This window comes from Erpetoichthys calabaricus, chromosome 9 (assembly GCF_900747795.2).
Source record: "Erpetoichthys calabaricus chromosome 9, fErpCal1.3, whole genome shotgun sequence".
NCBI lineage: Eukaryota > Metazoa > Chordata > Cladistia > Polypteriformes > Polypteridae > Erpetoichthys > Erpetoichthys calabaricus.
The window spans coordinates 177,003,703-177,028,566 of NC_041402.2; the positions used below are offsets into that span (position 1 = coordinate 177,003,703).

The 24,864-nt window shown below is 39.0% G+C and overlaps 2 protein-coding genes across 2 annotated transcripts in view; one reads left to right on the forward strand and one right to left on the reverse strand.

The window, feature by feature from the left end:
* Positions 1 to 21,298, forward strand: part of LOC114657689 (membrane frizzled-related protein) — a 29,226-nt gene extending 7,928 nt beyond the window's left edge. Inside the window, exons 2-13 of the mRNA XM_028809564.2 lie at positions 296 to 398; positions 488 to 616; positions 943 to 1,104; positions 7,206 to 7,434; positions 11,177 to 11,307; positions 11,412 to 11,537; positions 11,751 to 11,827; positions 12,672 to 12,820; positions 17,121 to 17,251; positions 17,572 to 17,706; positions 20,351 to 20,478; positions 20,619 to 21,298. Of these exons, the coding sequence (XP_028665397.1) occupies positions 296 to 398; positions 488 to 616; positions 943 to 1,104; positions 7,206 to 7,434; positions 11,177 to 11,307; positions 11,412 to 11,537; positions 11,751 to 11,827; positions 12,672 to 12,820; positions 17,121 to 17,251; positions 17,572 to 17,706; positions 20,351 to 20,478; positions 20,619 to 20,843 (1,725 nt within the window). The 3' untranslated portion in view covers positions 20,844 to 21,298. The remainder of the gene's footprint in view (positions 1 to 295; positions 399 to 487; positions 617 to 942; positions 1,105 to 7,205; positions 7,435 to 11,176; positions 11,308 to 11,411; positions 11,538 to 11,750; positions 11,828 to 12,671; positions 12,821 to 17,120; positions 17,252 to 17,571; positions 17,707 to 20,350; positions 20,479 to 20,618) is intronic.
* LOC114656856 (40S ribosomal protein S25) overlaps positions 1 to 24,864 on the reverse strand; it is a 1,002,297-nt gene that overhangs the window by 456,953 nt on the left and 520,480 nt on the right. The gene's annotated exons all lie outside the window — the stretch shown is intronic.

A 24,864-nucleotide genomic window follows, 5' to 3' on the forward strand; every position in this document is an offset into this window, starting at 1 on the left:
TTCTCAGAAATTATACAAAAAGACTCAGCACTGGCATTTGTGAAAAGCACACTTTAACATCTCTCAAACCAGAAAGGAGTCTGTTCTCCTATACCTGCCATTTTCCACACTGCTCTTTGAATCTCTGCTCATTATGATTTAATGATCCTGAAGTTCAAGATAAGACAATGTTTTCAGTCACACTGCTATTCATTCATTTTGTTGTTGTTTTTTTGGGATACATCTTCCCTGTTGTTTACCATTTGGCTCCTGCTTTACCCACTCTTTTGTTTACTTACCAAATTGCTGTTTCCAGACAGAGTTTTGCAACCCTGCATTTGAGCCAGAGAGCGAAGACGAGCTAGCGAGAAGCCCGAGCTCTGTGCTGACACTCACCGTGACCGAGGACCTCCCCAACAGTAAGAGCCTCACAAATTGTTCTGATCACACTGCCACCTAGTAGTATTCACAAATATTGCATCCTTTTAAACTTCAATTTGTTCAACAGGTCTCTTCTCCCAAAAGTGCTTCCCAATATCAGGCAGACTCCCTTTGCGAAAGCTGCTGTGCCTGGTGATCTTCATTTCAGGAACCATTGTTATTCTGGCAGTGGGTCTGAGTGTTACCATCTTTGTATGTGAGTAGGCCATCAATTTATGGGTGGACAAACAAGAGGCAGACATGTTTTAATAACGTGGCATCTGTACTGCAGATAATCTCACTATCTTTATGACTTTAGGGCTGACTAAGTCTTTCCTCATCCCTGTCTTCTCCTTTTTCTACCATTATAAAACGCTGAAGACAGACATATCCTTGTTCTTTTTGCCTCAGGGTATAGTCATTGTTTTTTCCTTGACCCTCACTGAAATCCCATAGGGTTTATAAGCAGTGGATCCTGTAATATGCCTCACTAACTTCTTATGCTCCTGAAGACTTACTGCAGAATTTTGTTTGTCATTCAAGTACTGACTCCTACACAGAAACCACCGGGTGATCCAACAAATGGCAGGCCATTGACTCTTAGCACCCCAAACACCACTATCATCTTAGCCGGGAATCAACAACAGAACCCACAGAGCAGTGTATCACCATGGGAAGAGGAACCCAAGCCAACAGACTTGCCTCGTGAGTACCAAATAGAAGTACTGTTCCTAGGCTCTTAAAATACGGATTCTTTATTGGCACTTTATGGTTCTTTACTGGGTTGTTATTTCATTCTGGGAAAGGTTCTTTGCATATGAAGTTGGTTCTTTGTGCATTGAAAAACTTCCTAATATGTAGAAAAAAAAACCTGAAATCTTTAATGTATGGTAAACTACCAGGCAGGACACTCACAGACTAAGAAAACTTGAACTTAGCCTGTATTATTGTACAGGAGCAAGAGTCCTTTTAAAATCAGGAACCCATTGGTATTTCACAAATCCGTTATAATCTATCCATGGTTATTTACTGTATGGAGCCTGTTACAGATCTAAATAAACAAAGGTTCTTTCTGGAACTTTCATGTGGATGGGTCTTTTGGGAAAATGGTTCCCCTTTGGCATCGCTTTGAAGAACCACTCTGTCATAGGGATGCACCGATACCACTTTTTTGGAAAACGAGTACGAGTACTTGCATTTCAGTACTCGCCGATACCGAGTACTTGCCGATACCGAGTACTTAATAAAAACATGATTTAAATTTACAGGTAACAGCTTTAGTCATATAATTTAACAAAAAAAAACAAGAAACTCTCGTCTATCCACTGGAAGGTTAGGCTAATTAGCGACACGGGGCTAACACTGCTTGTCCAAATATCCGTGGTGAAACTAAACGCAGAGGAGGCTTGCAGTAGGCTGTGGATATGTTTTTTCACGGAGTCGTGTAGTTTAGGCAGCTCCGTGTCAGTCATGTAGCGGCGGCTTGGGACATCATATCTGGGCTCTAGAACATTGAGGAGACGCAGGAATCCCACATTTTCTACCTCCGAGAGTGGCTGGTCACTCAATGCAATGTACTCGATAATTGCCTGTGTTATTTTCACAGCACGTGGATTGTCTCTGGACATTTTCTCTCGTCTTGCAAGAGTTTGCTGCAGCGTGGGTTGTGTTGGTTTAGAAGCATGGGTAAACTCTTTGTACTCGTTGTCGTGTTGGGATTTTAGGTGCTTGATTAAATTACTTGTGTTAAATGCGTTACCTTTTGAGCCTCCTCTGGACAATTTCGCTGAGCACAATTTGCAGTCCGCCTTTGTTTTGTCGTCTTCATTCACTTTGAAATAGTTCCACACGGCTGACATCTCTCGCCTCACCTTCTCCCCGCTCTGAGCTGCAGCCGGGGCCTGGGGGCGGGCACTCGGCGCCTGTGATTAACCCCTTACACGCCGCTCAAACATAGACATTTCTCAGACCGTGGTATCGGTCCCCGGTATCGGGGGACTTTTAACGAGTACGAGTACTTTAGAAAATGTGGTATCGAGGCCGATACCAGATACCTGTTTCAGTATCGGTGCATCCCTACTCTGTCACCTTTATTTTTAAAGACTGGACTGGTACTGTATATGCAATTTGTCTCTTAATGGCTTTCCTCATCAAACAATGCAAGATGTTGCCTAGTGCATGTTATCATTATCTTCTGAAGTTGCATGTGCTTCGAGCTGCTTTGCTCCCTCAGTCCGCGCACACACACAGGCTGGCCACTTTTGCCTCACTCCGTTCACCTGAGATCATAGGGAGCTTAACTGCCACAGTATCCCATCGTTCTGTGAGCAGACCCAAGGCCAGGGTCGTCGTGAAAAGCTCACTGGCAGCCATGCCCACTGTCCAGTATTCAGCAGCAAGAACATACGGAAGAAAGTGCTTTCTCACAGTGCCATGTCTGCACACCACTCATGCCTTCATGGGGCCACTTATATATCCTCAGCCCCTCTGATAATCCACAGCATCCCGAAGAGCATGTCCCTCTCAGAGCCAGACCCAGGGTTGCTACAATAGGTTTAAAGATGTTCATTTTGGGTGGTCCAGATCTAATTATGCAACTGTTCGACTGACAACCGTCTCCCCGCCATTTTGGAATGCAGGGCAGGTGCTGCCATCTATCGGCAACAAAAATAATTTTAAGTGAAATCTGTATGTGCAGGGCAGGTGCTGTAAATTCTCTATGTAATAAACTTAAGTTACAGCGTAATGAAAATTGCATAATTAGATCTGGACCACCCTATACAGTGTGACATGCAGGATTTCCCTTGTGGGAGGTTTACTGGAGGCCATCTCATTCCACAAATTCCCTCCAATGCCGGGGCTGCCATTTTGATTTTTCCATGGCTCCTTCCATGTAGCTCCAGTGATCTTTTCTCTGCCTTATTCACTGCCTGCACATTCAGGCCACTAATTCTCTTGCTGCTCACTTGGGATCATAGGCAGTGGCATCTGCACTAACATTCTCGGGCTATGTATGTTGATCCAAGCCAGGATCCTGTTGTGATATATACTAGCAATGAAGTACAAAAAAGGGAGCAGGCCTCCAAAAGTAACCACACAAAGGCCAAACCTGCCCTTAATTCTGGCCTGAGCCTACTGGTAAGGCTCCACCCCCAGGCTACCTAGCCTAAACTCAAAAGGAAGGCTTTCAAGCTTGCACAGACTCAAAATGTGGTAAAGCTTTTAAAGCTCCAAGAATTTCAAAATGTCAACAAATAGGAAGAGGAGAGAGGGTAAACTTTATTTTTGTTTGACTAGATGTTGTTTTGTCTTGGTAGAGTAATATTTTACTCTACTTTCCCCTTTTGTATTATTAATATGTAGCCTTTGTCAGAATGCCTCACATCTCACAGACTTTCCACCGTTTATAAGGTATTATAGTATATAACTTCTCCCCACCTTCCCTTCTAGATCTATAACTTCAGGCAATTAGGTGTAGTAAAAGACAAGCAGGAGTAAAGTTACAATTTAAACAATGTATTACTGATAATATTCCTAAATAGTAACAATATGCATAGTACATTTGAATATTGGCAACCATACAACCTGATAAATGTTGATGTGTAGTTTCAGGCAGCACACAGACTTGTTAGTTACTTAAAATGTCTCCAGTTAAGTCATCATTTGTGGTCAGCTTTCTTCAGAACAGGCCGCATGCCTGTCTCAATATGGATGCTGAGCTGCGCTCTTCATTGTGTTGTCCTTTTCAGTTCATGCATCAGTTTGGTAAGAGAGAGAGATTGAGGGAGTGAGCAAATTTATAGATTTTCTGTCCAACCCTTACAGCCAATAGGGCGTCATGGTACTTAAAGGCTTTTGATACAAGCCAGTTCCAAACAACCATACTTCAGACCTTCACACCTGTCCCCAAAACCATATGTTAAGGTAAAGCTTGGCATTTAGGCACCCTGGCTTTCCCTGCAGGGGTTTGAGAGAGACTTTAGCAGAGAAAAACTTGTTTCAGGCACTTCCACCAACTCTGTCGTAAAATTCACTTTCCTGACTTAGTTTTGCCTAAGTTACAAATAAAGACATAAAAAATATTTATCAACTTATATGCAAAATCTCACATCACAACAGATGTTTTTAAAACAAGGTTCCTTTACTATTTATTCAAAAGACTTCTGTGTCTGCCTCATTCACCTGCCTGTGTGTTGAGAGGGGTATACAGTATATGTATGTATGTGAGAGTAGTATATTTAAGAATATATATTTTGCATTTAATGCACATAGGAATCAGAAAGTTTTCAGACCCTTTCACTTTCTGCACAGTTTGTGATGTAGATGTAATCTTAAATGGATAAATTTGCCATTTTTGCCCATCAATAATCAATACGGACAAAATTGAAAATATATTTTCAGAAATTTTTGAAAATGTATTAAATATCAAAAACTGAACTCTCTCATTCATATAAGTACTCAGACTCTTATTTCAGTGCTTTGTAGAAGCTCCACTGGCAGCAATTCCACATTTGAGTCTTCTTGGGAAAGTTTCTATAAGCTTTGCATACCTGGATTTGGGCTGTTTATCCCATTATTCCTGGCAGATCCTCTTAATCTCTCTTAGATTAGATGGGAAGCATCTGTAAACTGCCATTTTAATTACCTCCTCAGATGCAGTCTCAGTCTGGGATTTAACTGGCCCATTCAGGGACAGTCAGAGATTGTCCCAAAGCCACTCCAGTGTTGTCTTGGCTATATACCTCAGGTCATGATTGTGCTGAAAGGTGACCTATCAATCCAGTCTGAAGTGGTGTGCACTCTGGAGCAGGTTTTCTTTAAGGACCTCTCTGTATTTAGCAGCTTTAATCCTTCCCCTAATTCTGAACAGTGTACCTGTCCCTGCCACTGAGAAGCACCCCCATAGCATGATACTGCCACTCCCGGGCTTCACTGTACAAATGGTATTAAGCAGTTGGTAAGCAGTGCCTGGTCTGCCCAAAGAGTTAAATTTTTGTTTCATCAGACCAGGGAATCTCTTTACTCTGGCTTTTAGAGTCATATGCCTTATACTCTGTGGTGGGTTGGCGCCCTGCCCGGGATTGGTTCCTGCCTTGCGCCCTGTGTTGGCTGGGATTGGCTACAGCAGACCCCCAGGACCCTGTGTTCGGATTCAGTGGGTTGGTAAATGGATGGATGGATGGATTGTTGGATGCCTTATACTCAAGAGTTGTTCCCATCTAGCCACCATTTCATAAATGCATGACTAATGGAGTGCTGCTGAGATGGTTGTCCTTCTGACAGGTTCTCCCACCCTTAAAGAGGACTTCTGAAATTAGGGTTAGATTGATCATCAAGTTCTTGTTTACCTCCCTGACTAAGGCTTTTTTTGCCTGGTTACCAAGGCTGACCAAACAGCCAACTCCTGGTGGTTTCAAACTTCTTTCTTTTCTCAATTATTGAGGCCACTGTGCCGCTGGAAGCACTCAAGCTTTACAAAAGTTTTTCCTCTGTGCCCTGATCTATGCCTCTCCAGAAGCTGATCAAAGAGGTCCACAGAGAGTTCCTTGGACTTCAAGTGTTGGTTTTTGCCTGTCATGCAGTGTGAACTGTGGGATCTGTTATACATAGGTACATGTGTGCCTTTCTAAATTATATCCAATCAATTTAATTTGCCACAGGTGGACTCCAATCAAGTTCTTGACACATGTCAAGAAGAACTAAAGCAAACAGGATGCACAATTTGGAGTGCCACAGCAAAGTGTTCTGAATACTTAAATGAATAAGAGATTTCAGCTTTTGATTTTTAATAAATTTGCAAACCTTTCTGAAAACACTTTTTCACTTTGTCATTCTGTGTTTATTGACTGTAGACATATGGTCAAAATGACAGATTTACCCATTTACAATTAAATCTAAAACACAATAAAGTGTCAGATTCTGACTTCCAACTTTTGAATATAAAATAAGAAAAGCAATGACGAAACTAAAAATAGCAAAGGATTTGCAAAAAAAAGTCAAAGCCTTAAGCAAACAAATCCAAAGAACATGTAGCAGAAAGCAGTATCTTTACAACAAAGCAGGGCTTAAATGCCAGAAAATACAAAGAAAAGAGCAAATCACAAAAGCCAGGAACCCAAATTGAATAAGCACAATGTCGAAGTTGTTGATCCCTCTTCTAAGCACCTTATAAGTAAATAAACACCATATCAATATAAATCATAATATTTCAGAAATACAAAGATAAAAGATTAACAGAATTGTTAACAGAATATGAATAATTATATTTAAAATAATAACAAAAAAAAGACTGCATAAACAAGAAATGTACTTGAGCCAAGGTAGCATCCCTAGCTGTACCCTAACAAATCCTTCCTGAGATTCACCAGCAGCCATGTATCCAGGCCAACAGATTTAGGCAGAGGAACAGGTCTCATAACTACTGCTCTTTAAGTGCTTCATCGTGTCTCTTTCTTGTCCTTTCACTCTCTTTCACACATGCGGTCCTTTTATGGCTCCTTCCAAAGTGTCTCCCTCCATGGTTTGTGTGGTCCTACCAGAATGTGAACAGGTCACCATGCAGGTTGCCATCAGTTTATTAATGGGACAATCATTTTGTTTTTGAATCTTGCCTAATCTTATTCCGATTTCTTTTCTTGTAACTTTCTCTTTGACATCTTGTAAAGCACTTTAAGCTGCATTGTTTGTGTGAAAATGTGCTATTTAATAAATGTTGTTATTGTTAATGTGTTAACCAAGCGGTTACATTTTGCTGGAGACCTCTTATGTCCTCCCACTGCTTAAACTGCATCCATTCTGTTCCATAGGCTGTGGGGGGGTCTTGGTAGAAGAGGAAGGTTCATTCAGCTCCCCCAACTACCCAGGTAACTACCCTCCCAACATGTATTGCATCTGGCTCATAACCACGACTGCCACCTCCATCATCCAGCTGCATATCTCTTCTTTGGAAATGGAAGGGCCAGCGTCGTGTCCATGCGATTGGTTGGAGGTACGAGAGGACAATGTTACCATCGATGGCAGCAGTCTGACTGGCAAGTAAGTCTCTGGCAAGTAAGTCTGAGCAAGGGAACTGGGATTGAGGAGTCAGAGAAAGTTGCCTAAAAGAGATCATCTAAAGTAAATTGGGCAGGACACCCAAGCAGGTGTGATACAGCAGATTACTAAAAACAAGTAAGTTATGTTGTGACGTGACACAACATGCCATGAAATAATGCATATAAAACCATAATGTAACATTACATGAGATGAGATACCATTGTATGGTTGCAAAAGAAAAGTAATGGCTTGCCAAATGGCTTTTTAATATTTTCTTACTAGTAAATGAAGAACTGACTTTAAGAGGTAAATAAGAGAGTAGTCTGAGACCAAAAACACAGAGTTAAACAAGAAAAACAATCATTGTAGTTCAAAACAAGAAAATAAAAAGGTGAGAGCCAAAAAATAATCCCTGGTCTACAAATACTTTCCCTAAATAACTTATATTAGTTTAATTGTGAATGAACATAGGAAGGCAACTACTGTGTGCTGCCATCTTAAATAGACGCATCATCATGATGTCATATGTCACAACTTTAGTGTTTTAGTGTAACTGACAACAGACCTAGCAAATATAACAATATTAATGCACCAGAAGAATATCATACAAAACAAAATTGTGCAGGAGTCAAACGATGTAACTAGTGAAAGTTGTAAGTCCTCAAAAGCAAGCAAGAACTTACCCAGAAAAGTTCACTTCAAAGCTGCAAGTGCCCACACTGTTACCTGACAGCTATGTCTTAAACAGGCCTAATGGGGAGCTTGCTTTAAATGTTTAAAATACAAAAAAGTGTTAAACTTGTAAAGTGTTAAACTTTACAAAAATAAAAAGTATCAAACTCAGTCTTATAGAGATACATCTTACCAAAATTAACATTAAATGAACATATTTCTTAACAAAACAGAAAAGTAGAACAAAAATGCTCAAAAAAGCCTTTAAGGCAACTGCTTTTTGCAACTCAACACAAACAAGTCAAAAAATCACAATAAGAAGACCAGGATGCAAACGCAGAGCAAATAATAATATAATTGGGAAATCCAAGAAAAATAATACTTGTAAAAAGACTCCACTAAAAGCTAAATGTATTAATCCTGAGATCCTCTATATAGTTACTTAAATAGCCAGAGGGTGGCCAGAGTAGGTGCATCTCTTGGAGTACCACCCACAGAACACAAGGAATGCATACACATTTAAAATAACAGTATTTACTGTAATTACTAAATCATAAACAAAAATAACAAACTACATAAAAATATGAAAATAAAAAAAATAAAAAATAACAAAAACAAATAAATACAAACTGGTTAAAAAAAAACACTGGCTTAAACACAACAGTAACAAAAAGGCAGCACAATAATGTTAAAAAAATTGAAAATAAAATAAATAATCAGACCTCATGTGTGCAGATGCACTAGTGAAAATAAGGTATACTTTTTTCTGTTACTTAAAATGAAGATGTGTACTTTAATAAATTCTCATCTGTCATTTTGCCTAAGAGTGGCAAAAAGCTGCGTGTTGGTTGGACATGCAAGTAAAAAAATAATTGAACTCTGTACCTGTGCCAGTACTACTACTACTTTGTAAACTATTGTAAACATAATGTGTCATGACATGAAATTCTCAGCCTAGCACCAAAACCCAAATTAGAAAATCCTAACTCGTAGCTGTAGAACTTGGCAAAGACTGCAATAATCTAGAAATATCAAGAACTCACTAAAATGCTCCACAATCTGTTTTTAAATAGCCACAACTTCAGACACTGATCAAAGCATGACACCGACTTAAATACTGGTAATGATGTCTTTGGTTGCACCTTCCAGCCATTGTGGGACAGAACTCGCAACAGACCTTCACAAAATATTAGCAACTGTTAGCAAAATAGAAAATCAAAATCCAAAAATCGAAAAGGTCAAAATACATCCTGGCAAGATGGAGTACAGGGAAGGACAAGACTGTAGTGTCCACTCACTAACACAGGGCCAATTTGAATCCACAACTTAACCCTAACACACAAATCTTTGGAAATGAAGGAGGAAAACTTGAGTACCAAGAGTAAAATCCATGTTTTGGGCCTGCACCAAATTAACATCATTCTGGACAAAAATGTTTAAGTGCCTTTCAGACAGCCTTGGTGTCACAATCCCTCCTAACCCATTAATAGCTGTGTTTGGTGGGCTCACCGAGGGGCTAAAAGGGGAGAAGGACAAACAAACTGTGATTGCCTTTACTACACTATTGGCACGCAGACTTATTTTGCTAAACTGGAAGAATCCTAACTCTCCTCTTTTAAGTCAGTGGGTAACTAATGTTTTATATTATTTGAAATTGGAAAAAATCTAATTCTCAGTTAGAGGATCTGTGCAGAACTTTTTCAAAACCTGGCAGGATCTAATCAATAATATTTTAGAATAAGCTCTTAAAGCACTGAGGAAGCAGATTCTCCTCCCATTTCTTTTTCTTCTACATTTATCTTTATCCACCTATTAAACTCATCAATTTATTTATTTTTACTAGCTTTAAGTTTTACTCTGTTGGCCATGCTCTCTTTCTCAGGGGTGGGGGTTGATTTGTTTTCAATCCTATTTTTTTGTAAAAATTGATCTATTTGTATGGAATGATTACAATAAAATCAATAAAATTTATAAATAAAGTAAAAAAAAAAGTAAAATCCATGTACAAAGAGGTAAATACATTAATACAATAAGAACAAATGGATTTGAAAACGTGTAGTTGAATAGTTGACCTGTAATACTTCCTTCAGAGCAGATAATTTAGAATAAATAATGAAAAACTTAAAGGAATACTTCATACAAAAATTATGTAATTTTAAAATGTTATTTATCCCATGTGTTTTGTAGTGATGACAAAAAAGTTTAATCTCACATTTTCATGGAGAACAAAGATTAAAAAATTTGATATAGCGGATTAGAAAATGACTGACAAGCCAATGGTGACCAATGTTGTACAACAGCAAACAATATAAAAATGTCAATGGGAAAAAAAATTCTCACTTTTTTACTTGTGTCACATAATCCAAATGTCAGTTATTCCAGCAATTTACTCACAGCATGTAGAACATGTGCATTTTTTTTGCTAAAATGTTGTTAAAAGGATACTTCTAGAAAAATAATGGCAAAAACAAAGGACTGAGTTTTTGAATTGAACACCTCTTCAGTTCTTAACTTAGCAATGCAAACCTAAAATAAGTCACCCAGAGCAGGTGTTACAAAAAGGCATACTGAATAGGTGGTCTTAAATACATGCAGAAGTGGTAAATTAGCATAAATCACAATGGGCAGGTGAGATACCCACAGAATAGCATACAAAAAAATGGTACATTATAACAGGTCAGCAGAAACAAAAGACTTCATTTATAATATATGAGCTAGAATAAGCTTCAAAGAACAAATGACCTTGAACACATGTAATGCAATAATCCTGAAAAAGATCGTGCAGATGAGGTGAGGTAGAGCAAGTCACCACGATCAGAGGAACCAGAATAAGACAGAATGCATCATACACAAACCAAGAGTTAGAACCACTTACTGGGAATACAAGATACTAGCCAGATGCGTACTCTCAAAGCAGTGATCTAGAAGAGTCATATTCCAGAAAGTATCAGCTAACATAAACCACCCCTAACACGGTGAATCTGATAACAGACTGTCACTGCTTTTCATATCTTCACTTTTGCAAGTTTATTTTTTGGACCTTGACACCTTTACCAATTTCTCCTATTAGATTCTGCGGTAATGTAGCACCCCCAACGATAAACTCAAGAACCAACAGGCTGCAGGTGACATTCCGTTCAGATGCCAGCATCTCTGGGAGTGGCTTTGTTGCTCAGTACCGATCCTTACCTGAACATCACAGTATGTCTCTTTGACTTGTATCATTTTGCCCCAAAGTTTACTCTTTACAATATGCCAACATAACCCAGTACCTAATCTGCCCCACTTGTGTCTTCTTTATCTAGAGAGCTGCAGATGGGAAGAGCACTTCTGTGACAGTGGCCTTTGTTTGTTCTCTAGTTCAGTATGTGATGGGAGATTCCACTGTTTTGACCAGAGTGATGAGTCAAACTGCAGCCAAACTGGGAGAGGTGGGCACTAGTGAACCACAGGTAGGGACTAAACTACAGGGTGGGGTACACCAAGGCCAGCTGTATACCTGATGAGCCATGATGTGATCAGTTTTTCTGTATCAGGTATAAAGAACAGATGTTTAAGAGAGAAGTTGACACTCTTAACTTGTGGATTTAAGTAGACTTGTAAAGTCCAGCACTTCCTTAGAGGATCATTTCTTCTATTCACAGAGTGTGGGGGTCAACTGAATGGAACTAGTGGATCCTTCTCAAGCCCCAGCTTCCCTAACCAGTACCCTCACAGACAGGTGAGAGAATTAAGAAATTCAGAATAAGAATGGGGATCTCTGCTTGGTTTACTTCAAGCTTTTCAGTGTAAGTGGGGATAGAACTGATTGATCCGGAGTACAGAGGTTTACTCCTGACCACATTCAAAACTACATACAGAATAGTCGTGTCATGCTTACTCAGATCTTCATGTCCACTCTGGTAATGTAACATCAACTGTTTCTGTGTCTTCATTTACAGCACTTTATGTGGCTGCACAAAGTAAGAGGCAGTTTTGCACAGCCGCAGACATAAAGAGACTTCTCTGTTTTTCTCTCTCTTTTCTATCTATGCATGGTGTCATTACATCTTAGAACTATCAAAAAGTCCAATGACCATTTAATAAAAGGCACAACTCATAAAATTAGATTAGATCAACTGTATTAATTCCATATTCAGGTGCATACAGTAGCAGAAACATTAACAAAAAAACAAGGATACAGACTAACAAGACAGAAAATACAACCAATCAATCGATAAATAAATAAACATAAACTTGACGAGTACATGGAATGAGACTATGGCTAAAAGTGCTCCAAGAGAGCTTCTTTCTTTCTTTTCTCTTTCTTTCTTAATATTGACCAAGGAATAAATAAGGTTAAAAACTGTGGCCCACCTACTGAATATTAAATTACTTGCACCACACCTTCAATAAATACATAAAACCACTTTCATCTACTTTAAAACAAAAGCAAGCCTCCATAAGGTAATTAAAACAAATTGAGAACTAATGCAATGAATATAATACAGTCACCCAAGAAATACTAAAAATACAGGCAAAAATAACCTAGTAAAAATATGACACGTCTTGTCCTCTTCTCTTAGCTATGCCTGTGGAAGATCTCCGTACCAGAGGGCTACATGATTGAGCTGACATTTGACTCCTTCAGCCTGGAGTTTCATGAGGTTTGCAGTTATGATTACGTGGAGATCCTTGACACTGTGGGGAATGGCGCTTTGGCTCTGTTGGGCAGGTGAGTCCATCAAATGTTTAGTGAGTATATGTGCCAAAACACATGGCATTGTTGCTGCTATTCCCATTTCACCCAGTGTTCACCTCACTGTTTTTGTGCCACTGAACATTTCTCTTTTCCTCTGTCTGACTTCTTTTCTCACTTGTTTCATTAGCTGTGAAACTGGCCTTTCATTGAGTCTTGTTTTGTCCTGGTCTGGCTATTATCACAGTGGAATGCAAATGTTTGAGCACCCTTGCTTAAAATGTATGTTACTGTAAGTAATTAAGTGAGCAGAAGATAACTGATCACTAAAAGACATCAAGTTAAAGATGACATTTCTTTTCAGAATTTTATGCAAGATTAGTGTATTGTTTATGTTTTGTACAACTGTACATTGAAAAAAGGAAAGGAGCACCATGCAAATGTTTGGGCACACTAAGATATTTGTGGTCTCAGATAACTTTTCCCCAAGGTCTCAGACATTAATTAGCTCATTAGGGCTATGGCTTCTACACAGTCCCTGTTAGGAAACCCCAGGTGATGCAAACCATGACTCCTCAAACCTTGTCCCATCAATCAGCAGCCATGTGCTCTAAGCAGCTGCCTAGCAGTCTAAAAATTAAAATAAAATACCTGTTGCTCACAAAGCATGAGAAGGCTACAAGAAAATACCAAATTGTTTTCAGGTAGCTGTTTCCTCAGTTCATGTTATTAAGAAATGGCAGTTAACAGGAATGGTGGAGGTCAAGTTTAAATCTGGAAGACCAAGACAACTTTCTGAAAAGATAAGCTTGTTGGATTGCTAAAAAGGCAAAAAAAAAACCCATTTGACTGCAAAATACCTTCAGGAAGATTTAACAAACTCTGGAGTGGTGGAGCACTGTTCTACTGTACAGTGACACCTGAACAAATATGACCTTCATGGTAGAGTCAGCAGAAGAAAACGTTAGGTGACCAAACTTCTGCTTCAGGCCCTTTTCATTTTTTGGTATTTTGCACCTGTGAATGATGGAAATAAGAATGTAATCTTGCTTAAAATATTAAAGAATTGTGTCAGTCTCTAACTTTATGCCTTTTGGTGTTCAGTTCATCTTCTGCTCATTTTCTATTCACAGTAACAGTCATTTTAAGCAAGGGTGTCCAAACTTTTGTAATCCACACTGTACAAGGCCCACTCTAGGCTAAGGCCAAGAAGGCACCAGCCTAAGGACACCAAGACTCATCTAAGCCACATTCCACTCTTTTATCAACTGTCACTATAGCGTATCATGTGTTACGGGGGTGTTTGTATAACCAAGTATTACCATATAAGGAAGGTACAATGTTAGATGTTTATTTATGTATTCAATTCGCTAATAATAATATTCTTTATTTATTGAAAAATGGCAATAATGACATTGCTTATTTAATTATCACCATACTGTCCCTTGCTGTACTAGGTTGCAGTGGTATTACTCGCTATACTGTATGTTATTAGTCTGCGTTTTGCACTCGTCTAAGTGGCTGCACAGCATCTTGCATGAATCTCTGCAGCTCACCTTTCCTGCTCCTTGAAATTCAAATGGGCAAGTGATGTGATATTCATGTCCATAAAATGTTAAGTGTTATTATGTTAGTGACTTCGGCTAGCAGAAAGCCATCCTGACATTATCCTGTAGGCTATCTTGATAAACTTGGGAGTTAAATTTCCTCTTGATGATGGCAAGCTGTCTTGGCCTAAAATCAGCAAAACAGCCCCAAATCATGATGCTCCTTCCCCTATACTTTATTGGTGGGATGATGTTTTCATGTTAGTATGCTGTGTCCTTTTTATGCCATATGTACTACTGCATAATCTTTCTGAACAATTCACCTTAGATTTTTAGATAGAACATTATTAGTCCCCAGGAGGAAATTTGGGTTTTTACAGAAGCTCTTTAAATAAATAAATAAAACAAGCACACACCCCAGAAAAGCTGTAAAGCAAGAAAATTAAAAAGAAAGAAAAATTCTGACTTTGGCTGTCACAGTCCCAGTGAGGCATTATGCAGACATATTGGTATAAAGGCATCCCTGTTGTGTTTCTCGACACACTTCTGCTGAATATTTTGTTGGCTGAAAGTCTTCAGTGTTAGTGTGTTACAGAGAGGAAGTGCAGCATTGTTCACAATGGCACTCAGTTTTATTTTAATTCTCACATTCACTATTACCTCCAGGGGGTCAAAGTACATCCTAAACTGATCTTGCCCTTTTAATTACTTTGGTGATTTGTTTGGCCTCTCTTGTAGTGACGTTACCAGCCCAGCACAACACAGCATAGAAAATCTTACTGGCTATCACAAAGTTATAGAAGATGTGAAGGATGTCACTTCCCACATTAAATGAATGCAGTCTCCTAAGGAAAACAAGCCTGCTCTGCCCTCTCTTATATGGTTCCTCTGTGTTCTGAGACCAGTCCAACCTGTCATTTATGTGGACTCCCAAGTACTTGTAGGAGTGGACCACCTCTATATTCACTCCTTGAATAGTGAACAGACTTAGAGGCTCTTTGGTGTGGCGAAAGTCAATAACCAGTTCCTTGGTTTTGCTGATGTTAAGATGCAGACAACTCTCTTTGAAACAAGAAAGTTCTCCACCTGACTCCTCTCCTCTGTCTCTTAGTTGCATCAGTCCACGAAACATTTTGCCAATGCATTGTGGCGTGTCAAAGTGGACTTTGTCAAACTTCAGGCATAAAGAGATTTTATTTTTAAGGGAGCAGTGGCTTCCTCCTTATTCTCCTGCCACAGACCCCATACCTGTTCAATGTTTATAATGTTCTAAACAGAAATATTCACCTATTACAATGATTCCTTCAAGCTTTTAGCTGTTACTTTAAGGTTGTTTTCTGCCTCAATGAGCATTCTTCATTGTGCATTTTGAGCCAACCCGGCTGATTTCCCACTTCTAGAGAGAGCAGCCACAGTACTAAGTCATCTCCATTTATACACAGTTTGTCTAACTGGACAGATGAATATTTGAACTCTTTGAAATTACTGTGCAACTCTTTCTAGCTTTCTGCAAATCAACAATTCTTGATTGTAGATCTTTTGAGATCTCTTTTTTGCAAGACATGCTTCACAGTATGGCAGACTCAAAATGTCTGAGCCTTTATCCTTTGGCAAAGTAGCTCTAAAATACTTCTCCAATCTCATGTCATTAGTTGGACTTCAAGTTTCCTAACTTCTGACTCCAGTTAGCTTTTGTTGAAGTCATCAGTCTACAGGTACACTTACTTTTTGTAACCTACATTGTAAATGTTTGAATGATGTATTCAACATGTACAAAAACAATAATTTGTATGTTTTAAGTTAAAACCAGGGCTGCAAAGTCAGAATCAATTACCAGGTTACTGGTCAATTAAAATGTCTCAGCTCCTTGTAATATAATATGTTAAAATTTGCAATTTTACATAAAACGATTTGAGTAAACTATTTTTATTTTAGACTTTTGATTAAAGAATAGCATTATTTTAACTTTGTAAGTTTTATTTTATGTTTACTGCTGCTCCATGTTTGTAATATCTTATATATAAAAAAGCCACAGTGGCATTGCTACAGCCTATAAACCCTAACTTTAATAGGTTAGAGGTGCTAAAAAGTAGACTGATGATTTATGTTGGCAGTGGAGAAATGCCTTGTATTCTTGTATATTGTGTGCTTTCAATCAACATAGTAAATATTTTAGTTTAATTAGAAAGAGTGCAGTGGGAGTTGGTGGCACCATAAACTGAGGAGCTGGAGTTGAAGGTTTTGTAAACTGACTCCACAGCATTGGTAAAAACAGACTGTATTTCTTAATTATTGTAGCCTAGGTGAAGATAAGACTATATTTTAAAATAAATGCAAACAAAAATGCAGTTAATTCCAAAGGGATCACATACTGTACTTGTTCTTGCCACTATATAATGAATCTGTCTGTGCACATCTCATCTACTGTATCTCCATGCCCAATGCTGCACCTCCTCATGCTTTCCTGTTCTATTTTAGTTGCATTTTCATTGGGCCCCCTTGTAGTCTGTTGCCCCTTCACCACACTATCACCCAATTTCTCCATCTTGACAAGTGTTAAATTTGGAGGTGGTCACTTTCACTGTTACTGGATTATTGTCTGTGATTGGCTGGTGCCCTGTCCAGGGATTGTTCCTGCCTTATACCCTGTACTTGCTAGGACTGGCTCCAGCTTCCCCGCAATCCTGTTCAGGATAAAGTGGGTTTGGAAAATGGATGAATGGGTGGATAAACCGCACCATGATGGCAAATCTAGAATGACGATGTTTTACTTGGCTGTTTTTTTGCAGATACTGTGGGACACAGCCTCCTCCAGTGCTCTCCTCCTCTCACCACATGATGACGGTACTCTTTGTGACTGATGACGGAGTGTCAAACAGTGGCTTCCACGCCACATACCAGGCCATCAATGCTACAGAGAGTGAGTTTCCCAAATGCCTTCTCCTCCCAGGTACACCTCACCACTCCCAGACTTGTGTGTCTGACTACTGGGACACACCCAGTCACAAAAACTTGACTCAGCTTGTCAGCAACTCTGCTGGAAAACAGACTTCCTTTGGGTATATATGTTAACCTGTGCATCTCAGCAATGAATGACTACATCTGCTGCTCTAATTTCCGGAAGTGTTTGTCCACCATTGTGTCAGGAGGCCAGTGCCTCACAGTAATCAGTGTATTTAATTCTCATTTTATGTCTTGCCACTGAGGCGAAGTTCATCTGAGATTGTGCTTGTCCTCCAGGATCCTGCAGGCCAGATGATTTTACATGTCTAAGCGGAGAGTGCCAGTCCCAAGGGTGTGTGTGTGACGGCTGGAGTGATTGTGCTGATGGAAGTGATGAGGTCAACTGTGTGAACTCCACCTACCCAACCTTTGGTAAGAAAGGCCTCTCCCCTTGTCTGCAACATTCTGAACCAGCGCAGTAGTTTATAATTAAAAACACAAAAGAAATACTCAAATAATACCCACTGATACCAAAAGAAAAACAATAAATTATTAATTATTTTCATGGAATGTGGCTGCCCTACAACTCCAGGAGATATCGCTCGAATCCCAGCCCAGTTGCTACCTGTGTGGAATTTGCTTGTTTTCCCCATGTGCTTATCAGTTTTTCTCTGGTGCTACAGGTTTCTTTACACACCTAAATATGTGTATATTGGGTAAATCTGTAAGCCAGCGTGCATGTATGTATGAAGGTGTCCTCATGCCCTGTGTCACCATCAATGACCCTACAGCTGGATTAAATAGTGTTCCCTAAACCTTGTCATGCCATGTAGCATACTGGAGAAACCTTCTTCTATTAGTAACAGCTCCACAGTGTAGTCCCAATAGTAGTGGCACCCTTTTGGGGTTAAGCTTTGACTACACCCATATGTTCACACTGGTAATCATTGTGAGTGCAGATATTTACCTCCTGACTCACATACCCACACTCATATTAATATGGCCAGGACTATTTAGAATCATCAATTACCCTGACTCTCAACCCTCTGGAATGTTGGAGAAAAATGTCAGTGTGCATAGATGAGGAGAACATGAATACTCCTTACAGACAGTGACATCTTACAGGATTTAAATATAAATGATTTGAATATTGAGCTGGCTGCACTAATCACTATGACATAAGACTGCCTTACTCTACAACAATACCAGGGGAAAAAAGATAAATATACATACAACAAATAGTAGTAAGTATAAGCAAATCCACGTAAATACAGTATATATACTGGTATAAATAAAGAAATGCAAAAAAGGAATACTGAAACATACATAAAGACTGCCCCATATATCACTTAAAATAATCGACAATAGTTTAAATCATTCAATCAGACTTCAATATTGATAAACATAAATAGGAGGCATTTTTTGTATCTATCTATCTATCTATCTATCTATCGTACAGTACCTTTCATATCGATCTATATCTTATGTGGTGTTTTTCACAATCTGTTTTTTAACAATGCCTTTTATTATTATCGATCTATCTATCCATCTACTATATAGTGCTTTACAAATCTATCCATCAAGTAGTGCCACTCTTGTCTATCTGCACCTCCTACAAGTTACATAGTGCCTTTTCTGTCTTTTAATAATTGCCTTTAATTATCTGTTATACAATGCCATTGTAGAAGAAGAATGTTCTCCTCACCACCATGTATCTTGTGTGTTTAGTAAATTAGAATTTTTTAACAACTATTTTGTAACTTGCCAGTGAGAGAAGCTTGGCTTATGAACTAACAAAAATATGTTATTCCAGGGTTCAGGAAAAATAGTGTCCACATGAATACAATCTAAGCGGTTTCTTGTTTTTTCCTTTCTCAAAGTGAATGTCTCAGGGACAGGGTCACAAGGCTGCAGGGAGTACATGTAGTTCGTGCAAGGCGTCTCTCCTGTGCTCAGTTTGGAGAACACAGATAATGCTTAGCTCAACAGACATATTGTTTAACTCTACTTAGATGATAAGGATGTTTTTCTGTCTTATTAATCACGAGATGCTGAATTATAAAAAACCCCTCCTAACTTTTAATCAGGGTTCAAATGACCTTTGCGGCAATAATTTATGCTCTTTGAATCTCTACTTACTGTGACTCCGAGTAAAATAATAAAGAGAACTAAAGAAATATTATCTGCCTGCTGTCAGTGTGCCTTTTTCGTCCACACCATAAATATCTATCGATCTATCAAATAGTGCTTCTCACATGTATGTTATATAATGCCTTTTTGGTTAACAAGCACCTTTCATTTTTATCTATATAATCTATCTTTCTGCCTTTCTCCTATACAGAATCTTTCATTTCTATTGTAAGTATCTATTACATGGTGCCTTTCACCATTTATCTATCTATTCTATAGTGTTTTTCATATTTATCTATATACCTATTAAGTAGTGTCTATTAAATAGTGCCTTTAATAATCTGTTATATAGTGCATTTTCTAGCTATTAAGAAGCACCTTTCATATCTATTTATCTTTCTATTATATTGTGCCTTTCATATCTATCAATGTATCTATCTGTTATATATTGCCTTTTTCATCTACTAAGTAGTGACTTTCATATCTAGTAATCTATCTATCTATCTATTAAATGGTGCCTTTCATCATCTATATATTATGTAGTGCCTTTCATATCTATCTATTACATAATGCATTGCACTATCTATCTGTTATGTAGTGGTTTTCATTATGTTTTAATTAAACAGAGCATTTCACCATCTATTTTGTAGTTCCATTTATTATTGATCTATCTATATATTATATAGTGCCTCTAATTATCTATCATATAGTGCCTTTCACATATATCATTTATTAAATAGTGCCTTTCATTACCTCCATCTCTATCTATCCAGATGTATTTCATTCTCTCCTATTACTCACACATACTGTACTGTTGATAAAGGCATCAGACACTTTGTCCTAATTTCTGACCCCAATTAAAAATCAGTGCTCAGATCATGTGTGCTTGTTCACTTAGAGTACTGCTCTTTGCTCCACTAGTTATGATTTCTGCTTCTCTTTCCAGAGTTCCCATGTGAGCCCATCAAAGTCCAGATGTGTCAGGGTCTAACTTACAATGAGACCTCCTTCCCTAACATCTGGCTTGCCATCATTGACCAGCAGGAGGCAGCAACCGTCCTCAAAGACTACAAGGTGAAGTGTGATGAGGCACAGAGCTGGTTCTCACTGCTCCACACCTGGCCTTCAAGTGGGATGTCCCATCTCTACTCGTCTGTCTGTCTCTTGTTCTCTTTCAATTTGCTCTCCTGACTCTCTTCTATTCATGTTCACAGATCCTGATGGAGCTCAGCTGTTACAGCTATCTGCACGTTTTCACATGTGGTATGTTCATCCCTAAGTGCACAGAAGCAGGAGGAGTTCTACAGCCCTGCCGCTCTGTCTGTCTGTCTGCTGAACAACAGTGTCAGCGCTCTCTTGATCAGCTTGGTATCTCTTGGCCTTTCAACTGTAACCTCCTGCCAGACTCTAAAGACCCCATAGAGTGCATGAAGCCCTGATGTATGCCTGTATGCCTGGGGTTCAGGAGCTCAACTGGTATTTTTTGTTCATACTCCATGCCATTCCATGAGGATGACAAGAAAAGTAAAGAAAACTACATCCTTCCTTCCATTTTTGTATGTACTTGTACAATGAAAGTCGGGGAAGGGGTCTGACTAGCAAGGAGAGACGGGGTCAGGCGGACATGCCCACTCTCTGCTCTTGCATCATCAAGGGTTAGTAATGATCCTTCCACAGGTTCATCAGCAGAAATCTCCTTGCAAGTTTGATTTTCTCTACAGTGAAGTTCAATCGTCTTCTTAGTTGTCTGCCAGAGGCTATGAGCATCCATGCAAGGAACTGAATCAGTAAGAGCTTATAACTCACACTTACTAGGAATTCCTTGTTCGTAGGTAACAATTGCAAGCCCTAGTCCCCATCATGAATAGGGTAAAAGGACTTACTCATGCCTTTCAGAGCCATTCAGTGTAGCACATGTGCAGCCCCAGATATCTAAGGGCATCAAAAACCCGTTAGCTTAACATCACCTTTTTGCAACTGTGCAATAGGCCTCTCTGAATATTTTTCTGCTGCACATAACTACAAATAGGCACGAGTAGACCTAGGGTAAACAAAATGGGTTACAATCTTATAAAAGCAGATAAGTGAACACACAGAAATGGAATCCGTGAATAGCGAGGATTCACTGTATTTTGTTTCCAGCTAAATTCGTGCCTATGTGTTCTAGATTCCCAGACATGGCAAAACTGAATGTGAAACCTCCAAAAAGCTCCACAAAAGGAAAACCAGATCCTGCACAGACCATCCCAGGAGAAGCTCACCTCAGACCAGTTAGTGTTTAACTGTTACCTGCAGGCTTCAGCCACAGTAAGCCTCAGAAATAAGAGCTCATAAAAACTATAAAGGTTCCAAAATAAACAAAATGCCCTACAAGAAAGGGGATGACCATAAACTCATGGCTTGTAGATGAAATAGCAACAATTATTTATTTATTATAAAATAGAAAAATATAACAGAAATGTTCAAAAGACCAAAAAGGAGTTTTCTAAAAGTTAATTCCATGCAGACAAGTCCTAAGAAGGAGCCAGCATTAATGGCAGCAGGGTGGACAAGTCTACTGAAGCTCTAGCCACAAAACACAGACAATGTAGGCACATTTAAGGAGACCAAACACAAATAATAAATAATTAAATCTAATAGAAATACCAAACACAGTTATTTTTGTTAATTTTTAGATATTTTTCCTATCTTCTTTATAATAAAATGCTACTGTCTGCGACTGGGTGTGTATACGGTCCCTCCTGCAACCTGATTGGTCAGTTTGACTTTGGTGACATGATCAATAGTGGAGAGAGGTTGAGACACACAAGGATACCAAGGGAAGACATAGGAGGAATGCTGAGAGTTACCTTCAAAAACGTATTCACAAGAATACAAATAACATTTTCACAACAGCTAGTGTGGGCCCATCTACTGTTGGTGATAGTCAAAAAAAAGGGCAGGAGACTAGCAAGGTGGTTGAAATGACACTGTCTGAGAAGCAGGCTTTACAGGAATATGATCGAGAGATGAAGTACTGGACAAGACAGCTTGAAACACAAGGATACTAGGTAAAGGTGCAGGAGGAATGCTGAAAGTACACATAGGGATATCAGTTTTTTTTTTTATTTATTGTATTACCTCTCTTCAACAGGTAATGCAGCTAGTAAAACATAAAATACATATAAATTCATACTGATACATAACAGTGTCATTAACACAAGAAAAAAGATGTACTTCTGTCTATGAAATAGCAAATGACATATGCAAAAACACCAGTGGAAATTATGGAGAAGTACATTTAAGACAGAAGGCAGGAACCACTTCTTTACAATGAGTTGTGAGAAGTAGAACACACCATTGAGTCATGGAATCCTTGACAACCTTAAAAAGTGTCAAGGCGAGATAATAGGACAGCTTAGATATGAGTTACCCCAACTATCAACACATGGAATGAATGACCTCCTCTCATTTGTCGAACTTGTGTTCTTAAATGATTTGCTATTTAATTAAAAGAATTCTGCTGAATCTACTTTATGATGGTTGCTTGAGAGGAGCATCGATATCTTGTGACAACAGCAGGTGTGTATCTTTAGCAATATGTGAATGTTTATCCTGTGACGAAGGTAGGTGTTCATCTTCAGAGAGAAGAGGGTGTGAATACAGTGACAGTGGTGGGTGTGTACCTTCATGGAGAAGGTGGTGTGTAGCTATTTAGAAACATGGGTGTATAGTCTGGAACAGCACGAGATCTGCAGCTTTTTCCAGACATGGGAGAGTATCTTTAGGGAGAAGACAGTGTTAATTTTGTGTCAGTCCTAAACACGTATCTCATGAGACTAACGGCTGGGTATGATTGGAGGCAACAGGCGAATTGTCGTTTGGCAGCATTGGTGTGCATCATGTGACAAGAACAGGTGTGAATATTTAGAGAGCATTGGGGGAAAATAAGCAGGAATAAACCCTGGAAAGGATGCCAGTATATCATGGCTCACCCTCACATAAAGTAAATTCAGAAAGTATTCAATACTCTTCAGTTCTATTATTTTGTAACCTTGTGCTGAAATCATTTTAATTTATTTTTTTCTATCATCAAATAACACTCAGTACCAATACCTATACTCTACTTTGCACTTAGTTGAAGCCACTTTGGCATCAATTCCAGCCTGGAATCTTCTTGGGTTTGATGCAACAAGCTTGGCACACTTGAATTTAGGTATTTTCTGCCATTCTTCTGTACAGATCCCCCCAAGCTCTGTCAGATTGCACAGAGATTGTCAGGGGTGGGCTATTTTTAGGTCTCTCTCAAGATTTTTGATTGGTTAGCTGGGCCACTCAAGGGCATTCACAGAGTTGACCCTAAGCCACTTTATTGTTGTCTTTGTCTTGTGCTTAGGGTCACTGTGCTACTGAAAGCTGAACCTCTGACCCAGTCTGAAGTCCGGAGAGCTCTGAAACAGGTTTTCATTAAGCACATCACTGAACTTTGCGCTCAGAATTTCCCTGGCCTTGTATAATCTCCCTGTCCCTGACACTGAAAAACAACCCCACAGTATGATGCTGCCAACCACCATACTTCACCACTGGAATTGTGTTGCACAGGTGATGAGTGCCCATTGGGTTCTTGGGCACCTCCCTTTCTAAGGCCATTTTCTTGTGGTTGCTCAGTCTGGTGGGTGGACAGCTCTAGAAAGAGTTGTGGTTGTTCCAAATTGTTTCCATTTACAAATTATGAAGGCAGCTGTGGTTTTGAGAACCTTCAGTGTTGCATGAATTGTTCTGTAGCCTTTTCTAGACCGGTGCCTTGACACAATCCTGTCTCTGGACTCTATAGGTAATTTCTTTGACAACATGGCTTGATTTTTGATTTAACTGTGAAACCTTCTATACACAGGTGATCTTAGGTCCAATCAATCGAATCCGTTACACATGGATTCCAAACAAGGTCTAAAAACATCTCAATGATGATCAATAGAATTGGATACACCTGAGCCAAATTTCCAGTATCACAGTATAGTGTCTGAAATATCATATAGACGTAGTATTCAGTTTTTTAATTTTAATAAATATTCAAACATCTTTAAAATAATGTTTTCTCTTTGTCATTCTAAGATATAAAGTGTTGCTTGATGAGGGAAAAATGAATTTCAGTGATTTTATCACAAGGCTGCAACTTAACAAAATGTGAAAAATTGAAGGGGTCTGAATACTTTGTGAAACCACCGTACATCTTGTGGCATGCCCATATGCTGAGTTAGTCACACAGACGTGGGTTTGTAATCTGTGACAGTCATGTCTCTGCATCCTGTTAAGGAAGCAGTTATGTGAGAGAAGCCCACAGACTTGTTTAAAGCATTCATCTACAGACACGAGTGTTTATAGTGCCACCCACCAGAGATGCCCGTAAGTGGCAACTCTCATCTTCAAGTTTCAGATGAAGGTTTCCAGAGATCTCCAGAGAACTACATTAGATGAATCCTG